The 13,170-nt window shown below is 38.1% G+C and overlaps 1 protein-coding gene across 2 annotated transcripts in view; it reads right to left on the bottom strand.

Annotated features, from left to right (window-relative positions):
* ppp3ca (protein phosphatase 3, catalytic subunit, alpha isozyme) overlaps positions 1–12,827 on the bottom strand; it is a 49,033-nt gene extending 36,206 nt beyond the window's left edge. For both annotated transcript variants that reach the window (XM_083565465.1, XM_083565466.1), the window contains exon 1: positions 12,488–12,827. In XM_083565465.1, the coding sequence (XP_083421591.1) occupies positions 12,488–12,536 (49 nt within the window). In that variant the 5' untranslated portion in view covers positions 12,537–12,827. The remainder of the gene's footprint in view (positions 1–12,487) is intronic.
* Between the last annotated feature and the right edge of the window lie 343 nt (positions 12,828–13,170).

Below are 13,170 nucleotides of genomic sequence, written 5' to 3'. Positions count from 1 at the left end.
GGTAAATTTATATGACGGTGGTCTTTGTATCTGTGAGAGGAAGTATGAAGTTTTCTCGAGCTGCCATAGAGAGTAAAAAGAAGATAACATTTCAATAAAATAAATATCCAAACCAAAGATGGTTATTACTGGTATCTCGTATATATCACTTCATGCCAAATTTAACCCACTACCACTTTTTAAACAGCCTATAATGTAAGTTATAAACTATGACAGGCATGGAGTTATAGGAAAATAATGAGTGATGGAATAGAGTGATGCAGGTAATGACCTGGATTTACCATACCCACCGAAAGTGATTATGATTTCCACACCCCTGGAAGTATTTAATTACTCCAATAACACACCACTTCCAACAATAATCATTTTTAACATAGATGGATTCTTCACTATAACCACACACACTTTCAACCATGTTGAAGCATTTAATCTTTTGGAACATTAGCAGGCTCCCATTGGCAATTAATTTATAGCACGTTTAAACCTATGACCTCAGAAGAAGGAAATAAGTCTCCCATGCAGTCAAAATCTGCTACAAAGCATTTACACTGGAGACTCCTTCCATGAACATATCTTTAATTTTTTTTTATTAAAGGTTTTATATATATTATAAAACATATATATATATATATATATATATATATATATATATATATATATATATATATATATATATATATATATATATATATAAAATTACATTTTGTATTTTAAATATTTTTATAAGATCATGACTCTTTGTTATATGCAGGGACACACAACACAAAAAAAACAAAAAAAATAATAAAATAAAATTAATTTTAAACAAAAAAGAAAGTACAAAGTACCAGAAAAAAACTTCAGATTCCCATCCCACCTTCCTCTCTATGGACTTAAAACCTTTCACACTAGTAAAGGGATAACAATTTAAACACAATCAAACTACACTATCAAGATAATAGAGAAGGGGAGACCAAACTTTATTAAACTGATCCAGTTTATTTAACAAAACAAGATTTCCAGATGTGATACATTTACCATTTCTACCATCCAAAATAAATAAGGACATTCTGGTAAATGATTTATCAGGCTTAATTTATTCCATTGCATTCTGATGAAAGCATTTTTACATGCCCAAATCTTAAACACAACAGGATAAACACTGTTGGTCAATATACAGTACATTACCCTCTAAACAGGTTTTTTTTTTTTACATTCAGGATTTCAACTAATCTTAATTGTCATTTGATTTGAAGGTGTAACATTTTCATTGTTATACAATGTTTAATTAAACAACTAAACAAAAAAAGAGATATCTGTTGCTTGCAACGTTTCTTATCCCCTGGGTCAATATTGGGTAGACCCACCTTTGACTGCAATTACCGCTGGCATTTGTTTTGAATAGCTTTGCACATCTGGATCCTGACATTTCTGCCCTTTCTTCTAGAGAAACTGCTCAAGCATCTATAAGATCCCATAGCAAATTCCAAGCCCCACTTCTTTTCAGTATTATGAGATATTTTTTTTCTATTGGAACTCTAAATAAAAGTTAAAGGTGGGAAACACTTTTGCTGCATCTGCACTGGATCTTCAGCTAAAACCAAATTTTTATGGTAATACAGCCCACACATCCTAGATAAGGCATATATACTGCAATAATGTAAGTGTGACACAAACATGAGATGCACAGTAAGTTGACAGGAGGGACTTTAAGGCTCTACATGATTAACACAGATTTAAATATTTTATGCTTGACTTAAGCAGGAAAAAAATATCAAGCAACTATGGGTGACATTACTGGCTTAGAACTAGTGTGGGATTTGCAATCTGTTTGTGTATGTATGTATGTGTGCATCTGTACAGAGCAGTGGTGTATGATATAAAAATATAAAGATTTTACAGTTGAGTCTTGCATCTATTTTTTACATATGCATGTCTCTGTTGAAGTAGTAATCGATAATGTTTTAATAGAAATACACAGCAGTGTATATGTGGCACAGGAAAGTTGTACATAGTATGCTACTGTTAGCCTGGCAATTTACACAGCAGAAAATAGCAGCGAGTGATTGGTCAAAAGAGCAGCTCTTATAAAATGATTGATAACATTTTGATCATTGTTTGATAATCTAGAACCAATCGGAATGTCAAACTCTGAAATATTTAAAATACATATGCAAAATACTTAACAAATCTATTCCATGGTAGAAGAAATTAAAGATGTGATTGCATGCATCAGACACACACACACACACACACACACACACACACACACACACACACACACACACAAAAATAATGGAATCATCTGAGTACCAAAAAATTGTGTCTTTCCCTGTCAATCAGGACTCAACAAACCAATCATGCAATCAGGTATGTAGATGGCACTTTCATCTGAGTGGGTTATTCTGTGATGCAGTGAATAAAATCATCTGCTAGCATTCATACTATGCGGTTCTCATGTTATAGTGGTGATATATAAGGTAATGAGGAAAATGGGGTAAAGGAATAAAAGAGGGGGATTTTAAGAAAATCGGCAAGATGAAGAACCAGTGACACCTATTGAGCGTTTTGTGCCAACTGAATTGATACTGCAGGCACAGTGCGAGAGAGAGAGAGAGAGAGAGAGAGAGAGAGAGAGAGAGAGAGAGAGAGAGAGAGAGAGAGAGAGAGAGAGCAGGGAGAGAGAAAGAAATAGAGAGAGATTAAAGGAGAGATCTGGGAAGAAGCAGCAGTTTAGCGCACTGTCTCCTTCAGCTCCAAAGGTGCAAGCATATAATGTGCCTATCTGTCTCTGTCTTTTCCAGCCCTCCAAGTCCTACAGGCCAACACACACACACACACACACACACACACACACACACACACACACACACACACACACAAGCAGGCACACAGACAAATGCACATTAGCCTTAGTGTTTGACCTAATATGCTAGATACAGAATTACATATTACATACAGTACATCTAAGCAATATTATTATTCCTACTGCAGCTGACCATTTTATACATTACATTAAACTATCGAAATATCATGTGGAAGCACTTCATGAACATCATGCAGATACATCTCATTTCCTTTTTCAACCCTTTGTCAGTGATGGGTTCTGATTGTAACACTGCTGCCGGCTGAGTATTTATTTATTTTATTTCGGCTGATGGACTGCACCCCATCCCAGCAGTGACAATGTAACACGTCTCCACGTAAAATAGTCAAGCCAGTGCCATACACACTTCCATGTCAGTGTCAGTGCTGTACTGAGAATAGTTCTGCACCCCAAGAAATATATGGTTCTTAATGCTAAGACCAGATGATATGTTTTTCAGTAATGGACAGGTTGTGTATAAATATGTGACAAACTGTCATACAGTCACAAACTTGAAATCTGACCAACTGTATATGCAACCAATAAACTACATATGATGAACATATGATGAAAATTATGTCACTATGATTACATAGAATATGTGGCAATCCTTAGTGGCAATCCATAAACCAATGGACCAATCCATATCTATCTATCTATCTATCTATCTATCTATCTATCTATCTATCTATCTATCTATCTATCTATCTATCTATCTATCTATCTATCTATCTATCTATCTGTCTGTCTGTCTGTCTCTCTGTCTGTCTGTCTGTCTGTCTGTCTGTCTGTCTGTCTGTCTGTCTGTCTGTTTTCTGGTTGAGACTATTTCTAGTATTTATATTTAAACACACACACAGTATTTTGGATTCACCAATATTAAACTAATAAAGACATGAAAAACTACAGATTATATTATAACTATTATACAGCTTTGTTGTTACTACTCTAATTGATGTTAATTGCTTTTGGAGTACTGTAAAGATGAGCAGTCATGCCAATAAACCAAACTAGGAACTGAAATGTCGAAGAAAGGAAACAAGCAGGTTGCACTGAAGAAACTGGTCACGCTTGAGAGCGCTCAAGCAGACTGAGGTGGTCGACAGCAGCTTTGTTCCTTACTTACACCCAAAGCCGAGCTGTTGAAACTGCGGTGTGTGTTGCTGAGCAACAGCCACCGGCTACTGGAGGGCGGCCAGCACTGACACACTATACATTGTGAACACACACATCATCTGACAGACAGAAAAAAACCCAACCATCATTCACTCTAACAAACAAACAAACAAACAAACAAACAAACAAACAAACAAACAAACAAACAAACAAACACTAATTAGACAAGGCAGCCTAAAGTGTGAGCTGTTTCCGAGCCCAAGTTGAGCTCAGAATTGACCCTAAGGTGACCCCTGCACCGTCATACTATTTCACACAGTCTGGTCTGTCTGATTAAATGTCTAAATCTTGAAAAGTTTAATCAACATACCAATTTCTGTGTTAATTTAATTGAAATGAAGTATGAAAGGCTGTGTAAACAGTTCAGAAGAGAAAATTATAGGTCCAAATAGTTTGTTAGACTAACAAGATGAAATAATGAGCAACATTTCTGTTATGTATTTGAAGTATGAAATATAAGGTACTGTATATCCAGCACTGAGGATTTCACAAAGGCGAGACCTTGAGTTGTGAACATGATTCTTCATGCCATTACACACTTATGATTAATCAAAACATATATTTTTTCTGGCTGGTTAGATGCTTGGCAGTAAGCTAAATGCTAACAAGCAGGTGCTACAGTCCTGTATCTGTGTTAAGCACTTATCAACATGTGGAAGTAAAACAGAAGTAATATTTGTGTTATTTTATCTTTTGACACAAGTTGCACAAGCTGAGGATCAAAGGCAGGCCTATTTGTAAATTAAACAACCACCATGAACATCAGGCAACTTGCATATGCTATGTTTTTCCACATCTGTCATGTCTCTTCGTTGACATGTTAGTACCCTCATGAGTCTATTGATGTCACAAATGTGTGATTGTTTTCCCAGTGGACAATTAAATAAACTTAAGCTGCATGCTTTATATAGGATATAATGGATGTTAAATGTCATATTTTAGAGAAATCACTTGTACACTAAATCAATAGTACACATTGGCTCTGAGAGATGGCACGAAATGCCGGAATTTTTTTTAAAGCTGGCCACAGTATTTCTATAATGAGACACAAAGAGAACCTGATCTTAAGATTTTAGTGTTGCACACAGTGCAAACAGCATCACTGCCAGATAAAGGTTCAGTCATTTGGGAGATTACCTCATTAATCTCAGTTAACATCAAAAATATATAATGTAAGGTCAGAGAAAACAATAAAGACAGAGCCAATTGGTTTTAATGGGCAAGGAGGTCTTCCCTCTCTATAAAAATATATATGTTAAACTTTAAATGTAACATATAAACTGAAAGAAAACTACTCAGTTTTGCTTTCGATGTTATATTATTTATCAAAAACATATGAAATTATATAGATTTTTTTTTTTTGTGAAACTGACTGCAAAGTACAAGTTACAGAAATGACAGAAATTGCTGATGCCCAGCATAACCCTTTTGTTTACCAATTATGCACACAATACACACACACACACACACACACACACACACACACACACACACACACACACACACACACACACACACACACACACACACAGCATCACAATTGATGTCTTGTTTTCTTTTAGTCAATGTATTCTTGTCTACACAATAGTGTTTTGCCTATGAAAAGACAATGCTATTACCTTTCCGATTGAATATCACAGTATCCCAGCACTACACCAGACACTACTGTTGCATCATAGCATAGTTGCAGAATTAATATCTATACAGCAGAACAGCATGCAGTGTTTAGGCAATTAGAATCCAGTCTGTGTGCCAGTACATTTTGGTCCCATTTATTTGTTGTCCTGGGCAGCTTCCAAGCAAACCGTAGTGACTGCTAAACTGACTCGACGCAACTACGAAGGGAATGACCAATAAATAAACACTTTTGTGCATATTTTTACAGCCCTAACCCTTTCCCATACATCCCTCGACATAGGAGGCTAACAGTACAAACTGATGCTTTAAATGCATGCAGTGTGACACCGAATAAGAATCATCTTCACTCTGAATCAGTGCAGGAGTTTCACCTAAGATAGTTACAGTAACTAGCTGTATTCTGTGCCAAACTATGTCAGTGGTAGGACATTTCATCACCCAGTTTTTGTACATGTTGGACAAAATTGTCATGGAGAAAAACAGGCAGGTCTATAGTCTCCCCTGAACTCGACACACCTCTCCTAATCAGACATAATTTAGGTTTTCCATACGTTAAACTATCTAAACTAAATGCTGCATCTGGGTGCCAGATAAAGCTCTGTGAACAGAGAAAAGTAGACACGTTGATAGGAAATTATAAATAACTGAGCAAACCAGGTGGCATAACCACCTCCTCACTGTCTAACACATTAGCTGTGGCTGGATCAACTGTAGGCCTACACTGACTGAGCCTCTACAGCTGGACTTAAGAGAAAACCTTAGCTCTGGCTAGTGCAGCTTATTTCTGCTGCTGTGTGATTGCATCAGGTAAAAACAAGATACACCTCAACACTTCTGGGAGCCAAAATCCACCAGGCTCATTTGAAGTGTCTGCTCTGACAAATATGGGTTGATCTGAGAGGATAGTGAACCAAAAAAAAGCATTAGACCAAACAAAGCTCTATGTGTCAGTAAAAAAATGAATGTTTCCATACAGCATTAACTAGCAATGCTAATCTTTATTCAGGGTTATTTTGACTCTGCACTCTGACTCTGCAATGTTTCTGATTCACAGTTTTTTAATAGATGAGATGACGATTACTCACACGAAACACAATATTTTACTAAATTGTAAGCCCCAGTATGTAAATGTAGGAGCTGTTTTCCTTCTTTCACCTTCCTTTAGTTGATCATGTAACTCCAAAGACTTGTCAAATATGAAAATGTAGTAGCTGTTTTAAAAATTCAATTAGCAAAGCAACATCTAAGCAAGAGCCCTAAAAAGGCCCTATCTGATTAGCATATCTGTTACTTGTGTGTGTGTGTGTTTTTAATGAATACACATATGGTACCAACCTATCAAGAGGTCATTACAGAAACAAAGAAATAAAACCAGGAAAAAAAGCAGAACAGAGGTAAGTATCAGAGATAGCAAAAAATGAAATTAAATGAAATTAAAGATTTTTTTAAAATCATTTTTAGAAAACAGTTGAAGAAACAGATGCTTAATTTATAGTTCAGCCCAATTAATTTTTTTTAAAAACAGTTAATTATTTGTAGTTTCCTAAATAGTCTTTAATGAAGCAGACACCTCACACCTCAAACACAATATTACACCTTGTAATAGATAACCGGTGATCTTGGAAGCTATTAGAACTATGAATGGCTATTATGAATGGAATGGATATGGTATTGTTTGTACCAACAATTATTTTTGTGAAGTGTTTCCTTAAAGAGATAAATTAAAATACAAGCTTTATTGTTATTTATACTCTCACTGGCGGCTTTATTAGGAACACATGTAAACCTGCTCAATCATTTAGTTATCCTTTTGTTATCCTTGTGGGCCTTTTCCACAATATTCCCAGTTTCAGGGACATGGTAATGTCTGCCCCTGGCTGTGAAGAGCTGATTTGGTCTTCTGCAGTTCCAGTTCATCCTCCTTGAGAATTCTGAGAGGATTTTCAGCAAAACACGGCAGTAAAGATCTATTATTTGAGTTACTGTAGCCTACCTGAACCAGTCATGTAGTTCAACTAAGCACAGTCCATGCATGAAAAGGCAATATGCTGGAGGCCAAAGAGCTGAGAAGATGGCATGGGATCTGAAGAGCGGGTGCTGAAAAGGATGGGGATGAAGATTTGCTCCATGAGAGCTTAAACTTCAAGATTAACCTCTGTTAGTTACCTAAATTCCTGCACTTAACCCATTCTAAACACTTTTTGATGCCATGTGCCTTACACTTACATATTCAAAATGCTCAGTTCTCATATCTGTCTCTCCCCCATTTGATCCTTTCCTCTTACCATACAGCATTAATGTTCCGTCTCTCTCTGACTTTTCCCCAATGCATCTCATAGATCTTGGGGAAGTTTCATTACGTAAGAGAGCAATGTGCAGTAAAACACTGCTGTGAATCAATGCTTAAATAATTCACCCGCACAGCTAAATAAAGCCAGCGAGCGTATATCCTGCATGCAGATAACCCCAGCTCCCCACTCGCCCCTCTCAGCCTCCCAGACGGCTATTACACCTTCCCATTCACCTCTTCACCCATTCACCTCTGTGGTGCTTGCTGGAAGCCGGTCCTGAACACGTGGACATGTCTCTGTTCTGCTACATGGCTATTGTGTGCAGCTAATTTAGTATCAGATTACTCATAGCGTGTTTTACACACAGGCAGCTCACTGTATAATAGGTGGTTTGTCAGAGCCTAGCACATTAGATAGGCCATTAGAGCGAGTACTGTGTGAATATAGCCATTCAGTTCCATTCAATCTCCAACATTTGATTAGGCAAAACACGTACATTTAGATATTATACAGTCATAAAAGACAGATGGACGAGATCATTTTGCTCAGCCTTGAAGCAAGTAGTTTTCGGAATGTTGTTTGCGAACAAAGCACGCTCTGAACTAATGATTACGACTAATCACAAGAAAAAAACCTCCTGTAGCTTTCTCCATAGGACAATTTTCTTGAAGGAAGTTATACGTGATTATATACTGCCCTTTTCTTGTGGATGTTGTATGTTGAGACTAAGTGTTATGATATCATAACGCTGATTTTACTATTTCTATCAGTCACACAAACTGATTGAGTTGTTAGTCCACAAGAATGAAAATGTATTATTATGGTTTGGATGTTACTTGGTTTAAAAGAATCTTGACTAGGAAAAAAACTTAATAAAATGTACATAAACTTGATATAATGCTAGATAATAAGTTGAATTTAAGTCAGTAAAATGTGCATAGATTATCTGAAAACATATTGGGCTTTCCAGGGAATTTTCTTTCACATCTGTCCTGAGAATAACTCTAATATTCACCCAGGTCCTGTCAGCACTAACACAGTTAATGCCCTAGAATCAAACTCTGTAAAGTAGGCTGCTTAGAAACATCCCTTTGGGACCCCAAGATGTGGCTAAATGGCATCTACAGAACACTAAAACCCTGTCACCAGACTAAGCCATTTATTACTTAGGCTGAGCGAACGAAGCTAGTTGCTGACCTAAATGAAACCAGGTGCCAGTGTGAAATAATATTACTGTCACCTATGACACAGCTTCCCTGCCTTTACAGGAACTGAATGTCCACCTGAATGTGAAGACTTTACATTATGTTCTGAACTCAAAGCAAGTTCAAGCTGGAGAATAAAGCAAAGTCGGTGATATATGTAACCCTATAAATATTATTTCATTTACCATCAGGAACTACTTCATGTTAAATCATGTCAGAAATCCGGAAGAAAACAATGTGCAGAGCAGGGCTATACCCTGGGAAAGTATTAGACACCATTACATTTACACACATATTCACTTAGGGCCAACGAATCAGCAATGAATTTATCAGACCCCCTACCACATATGCTTTTGGATAGTTGGAGGTAATATCTCTGAGAGTAATTCGCAAGGATCTTTCTACTTTCTTACATATATAAAAAATAAAATGATTAAACTTTTATTAAAACAAGGTTTTAAATACATATATAACCAGGCATAACTTTATGGCCACCGATCAGGCATAAAGTTATGCCATATTATCAAATCAACATATTATCAAAAAAAAATTTAAAAAATAATATGACCACCTGCCTAATATTGTGTTGGTCCTTCATCAATTTAAGCTACAGTATATTGTCTGATGGATCGGCCACACTGGCCAGCCTTCGCTCCCCATGTGCATCGATAAGCCTTGGCTGCCAACGACCCTGTCGTCGGTTCACCACTGTTCATCTTCCTTGGGCCACTTTTGATAGATAGTGGCCACTGGAGACCAGGAACACCCCATAAGAGCTGCAGTTTTGGAGATGACCCAGTTGTCTAGCTATCATTGTAAAACTTGCTCACTTCCTTACGCTTGCCCATCCCATTTTTCCTGCTTCTACACATCAACTTTGAGAACAAAATGTTCACTTGCTTCCTAATATATCCCAACAACTAACATGTGCCATGATGACAAAATATTATTCACTTCACCGGTCATAATGTTATACTGTCAAAATGTTATGAATGGTCGGTATATATATATAAAAGCAATGAAGCCACTGGGGTATTAATATTCAAGAAAGATCTACAAATTATAAACTTGCAGTATCTCATGCATGTATTTATGAATAGCTCTACATATTATTAATGCATCCTGTGGTCCAGAAAACAATGCACTGGAGAGTGCTAATATAAAAGCTAATAAATAGTTTTTGACTGCACAAATCGAAGCCAGACATAAAGGACATAAAGCTTTTGTTTGAGTTTATATTAATTGTACCTTATGCAGTAACACAGACCAGTAAAAATCTTTCAGATGTTTGCTGCCTTTTGCTTTTGTGATATAGACAATACTTTTAATTTGTCTTATATTTAATTTGTCTTTTTATTTGTCTTATTGACTGAGGGTGAAACAAATGCCTATGCCAAAATCAATAACACACAAAGCATCATGGAGCTGTGTGGTGTCGGGGTGAGTTCAGGAGTGTGTTGAGACAAGCTCAGTCTATCGGTGAGGGTGATCTTCCACCGATCCAGCTGTAAGGCATGTGGGGAGGAAACAGTCAGTGGCCTGTCACAGTGACTGTTTGAACATTCTCTTAAGCTGAGCTGAGTGAATATCCTAAGGTCTGTGTGTGGGTGCAGGCCACCATGACTCACTACTGTTAGTGACTGTATCTGTACAAATAAGGCTTGTTAAGGTTATGTTGGCTTCCTAAATGGATTTCCTAAGGTTTCCTTTCTCTACACTCTCAAAACCCATAACAGTGAAACAGAAATATTGATTTTTACTCTTAATAGTACATGAACGTGCACCCTCGGCTACAAACTGGTGGCATGAAGTCTTTTCATCGTAGAGGTTTTAGAGACATGTTTATTTTCAAGGGGGTTGAAACAACAGTAACTACTGCATGAAATGCATACAGGCATGAAAACCAAAAAAATGACAACATGAAACCTATTTTCAATAATACAGTATATGTAATTCATCAACTCCATTAACAAGGAACAAATGCAGGTACAATAAGCAGGCTATGCTAAAGCAAATTCAGAGCTCATGTGACCCAATCAGAAGACAGGCTTGCTAAGAGACCTTTCGATCATCATGATCATGTCTTAATCCTGATACAAAATATGAATATGATAGTATTACTGTCAGGACATGGATGAGTTGGTGGATACCTGCATACTTAAAACCTACTAAAGGTCCTTCTGCAGCTTATTGCCAATTTATTTTTGGCAGTGCAGTGCTCAATTAGCCTAGAAATATTTGGCGCATATAACTCTTAACAGATGAATCTCATCCAACCCTACCCACCCAGTATTGGCAAATGTGCCATGAGCTCAAATGTGCCATGAGCTTAAATGCCACAGGAACATTGTTCTCCTTGGTCTTGTCATTCCGAGAAGAAAACAAACGAATTAGCCACTATATTTTAAACCATCAGGTTAATGTTAGAAGCATGTACACACAGTGTATGTATACACACACTCTGAAACACTTGAATCCTCATGGACAAAATGTGGCAGAGACAGCAAGGTTTACATATCAGTATAGAGTCACTCTAGTCTAATGGTCTATTGTATACATTATATTACAGACCATCATCCTGACACACAGAGCATTCATAAATACACCATATAAACCCAAGGAAATATCAATATGTCCAATCACAAATAAAAGCATGTGATGATGTAACAGTTATTTGGGTAAAATGTTTCCCTATAGCCTGCATTATGCATCCAGGGTGCAAAAGCTATTATTTCTATATGAAGGCATCTTTTTTCTGGGGATCACGTGACCCTCAAGCTGGAATCCCCCCTCCTATCGCTGTCGTTTTCAAAAATATGGACGATTATCTAACATATCACTCTAACAGTGGTACCAGTGGAAAGACATTAGACTCCTTATTTCCGTGTACCCGAAGGTGTGTGTGTGTGTGTGCGTATGAGTGGAGCCAGCATGCGCCCTCTACCAGCATGCCAAACGCAATCTTGCTGCATCACCGCCTCCACAGAAAGTGCCTGCCTCATCCATCCATCCATCCATCTATGCATCCATCCTTTGCTCCTCACCCTTACTGTGCAGCAAATTAGATTAGACACATCATGCATCCTAAATCCGCCCACCCACTAATAATAATCAGACTCCCTTTCGTCGCGCATGAACATAAGCCGATCAGAGAAAATGCCATTATCAGACATATGCATCATCCAAGCGAGCGTATGGCGCGGCCAATCCGATCCGATCCGACTACCCCAGTTTCTCAATCCCCCACAACCCCCCACACCACATCCCCCGTTCCTTGCGCATTTAGGCATCCGCCGGATTTTGAGACGCGCGAGCGCTGAAACGACACTTACATTTCACTACCCGATCGGTGGCGTTGAGGACCATGTCGGCGTTGGACATCTTCCTGTGCGGCTGATGTCTCCCGGGCGAACGGTGTATTGTCCCTCCTTGCAGAGGAAGCGGCTTAGGCTCGGTGTGATGGCGCGGTGGCGAGATGCGGGTGCTGCAGTGGCATCACCTTGGACACTCGGTTCGGCTCTCAGCAACGCCGCTGGACAAAACTACGCCACCGTCCAGCCAAAGAGTAGAAATGGGTGGATGCTGATGCTGCTGAGGCTGAAGATGCTGCTGCTGCTGCTGCTGCCGTGATGTGGGGGAGGATGGAGGGAGCGGATGGGGAGGGGGCGAGAGAGAGAGAGAGAGAGAGAGAGAGAGAGAGAGAGAGAGAGAGAGGATTCGGGAGAGCCATGAGCCATGGAGAGGGGCGAGGGGAACTCCCACGCACACATTTAAAGGGGCTGCCTGATGCTGCCATCAGGTGGATATGAAGAGGGGTTTCCCGAGAACACGACACGCCATGTTTGCTAATCAATATCCACTTGGAGCAAAGAGTCTTCAGCATCCCTCTACCAACCTGTTCATTTTCTATGAATAATAATAATAATAATAATAATAATAATAATAATAATAATAATAATAATAATAATAATAATAAAAAAGATAGCACCAGGAATGATTAGAAGCACCAGATTTA

Source organism: Silurus aristotelis, assembly GCF_946808225.1.
Source record: "Silurus aristotelis genome assembly, chromosome: 16".
Lineage (NCBI taxonomy): Eukaryota > Metazoa > Chordata > Actinopteri > Siluriformes > Siluridae > Silurus > Silurus aristotelis.
Note: the sequence above shows the minus strand (reverse complement) of the source record. Positions and strands in the feature narration are given on the sequence as shown.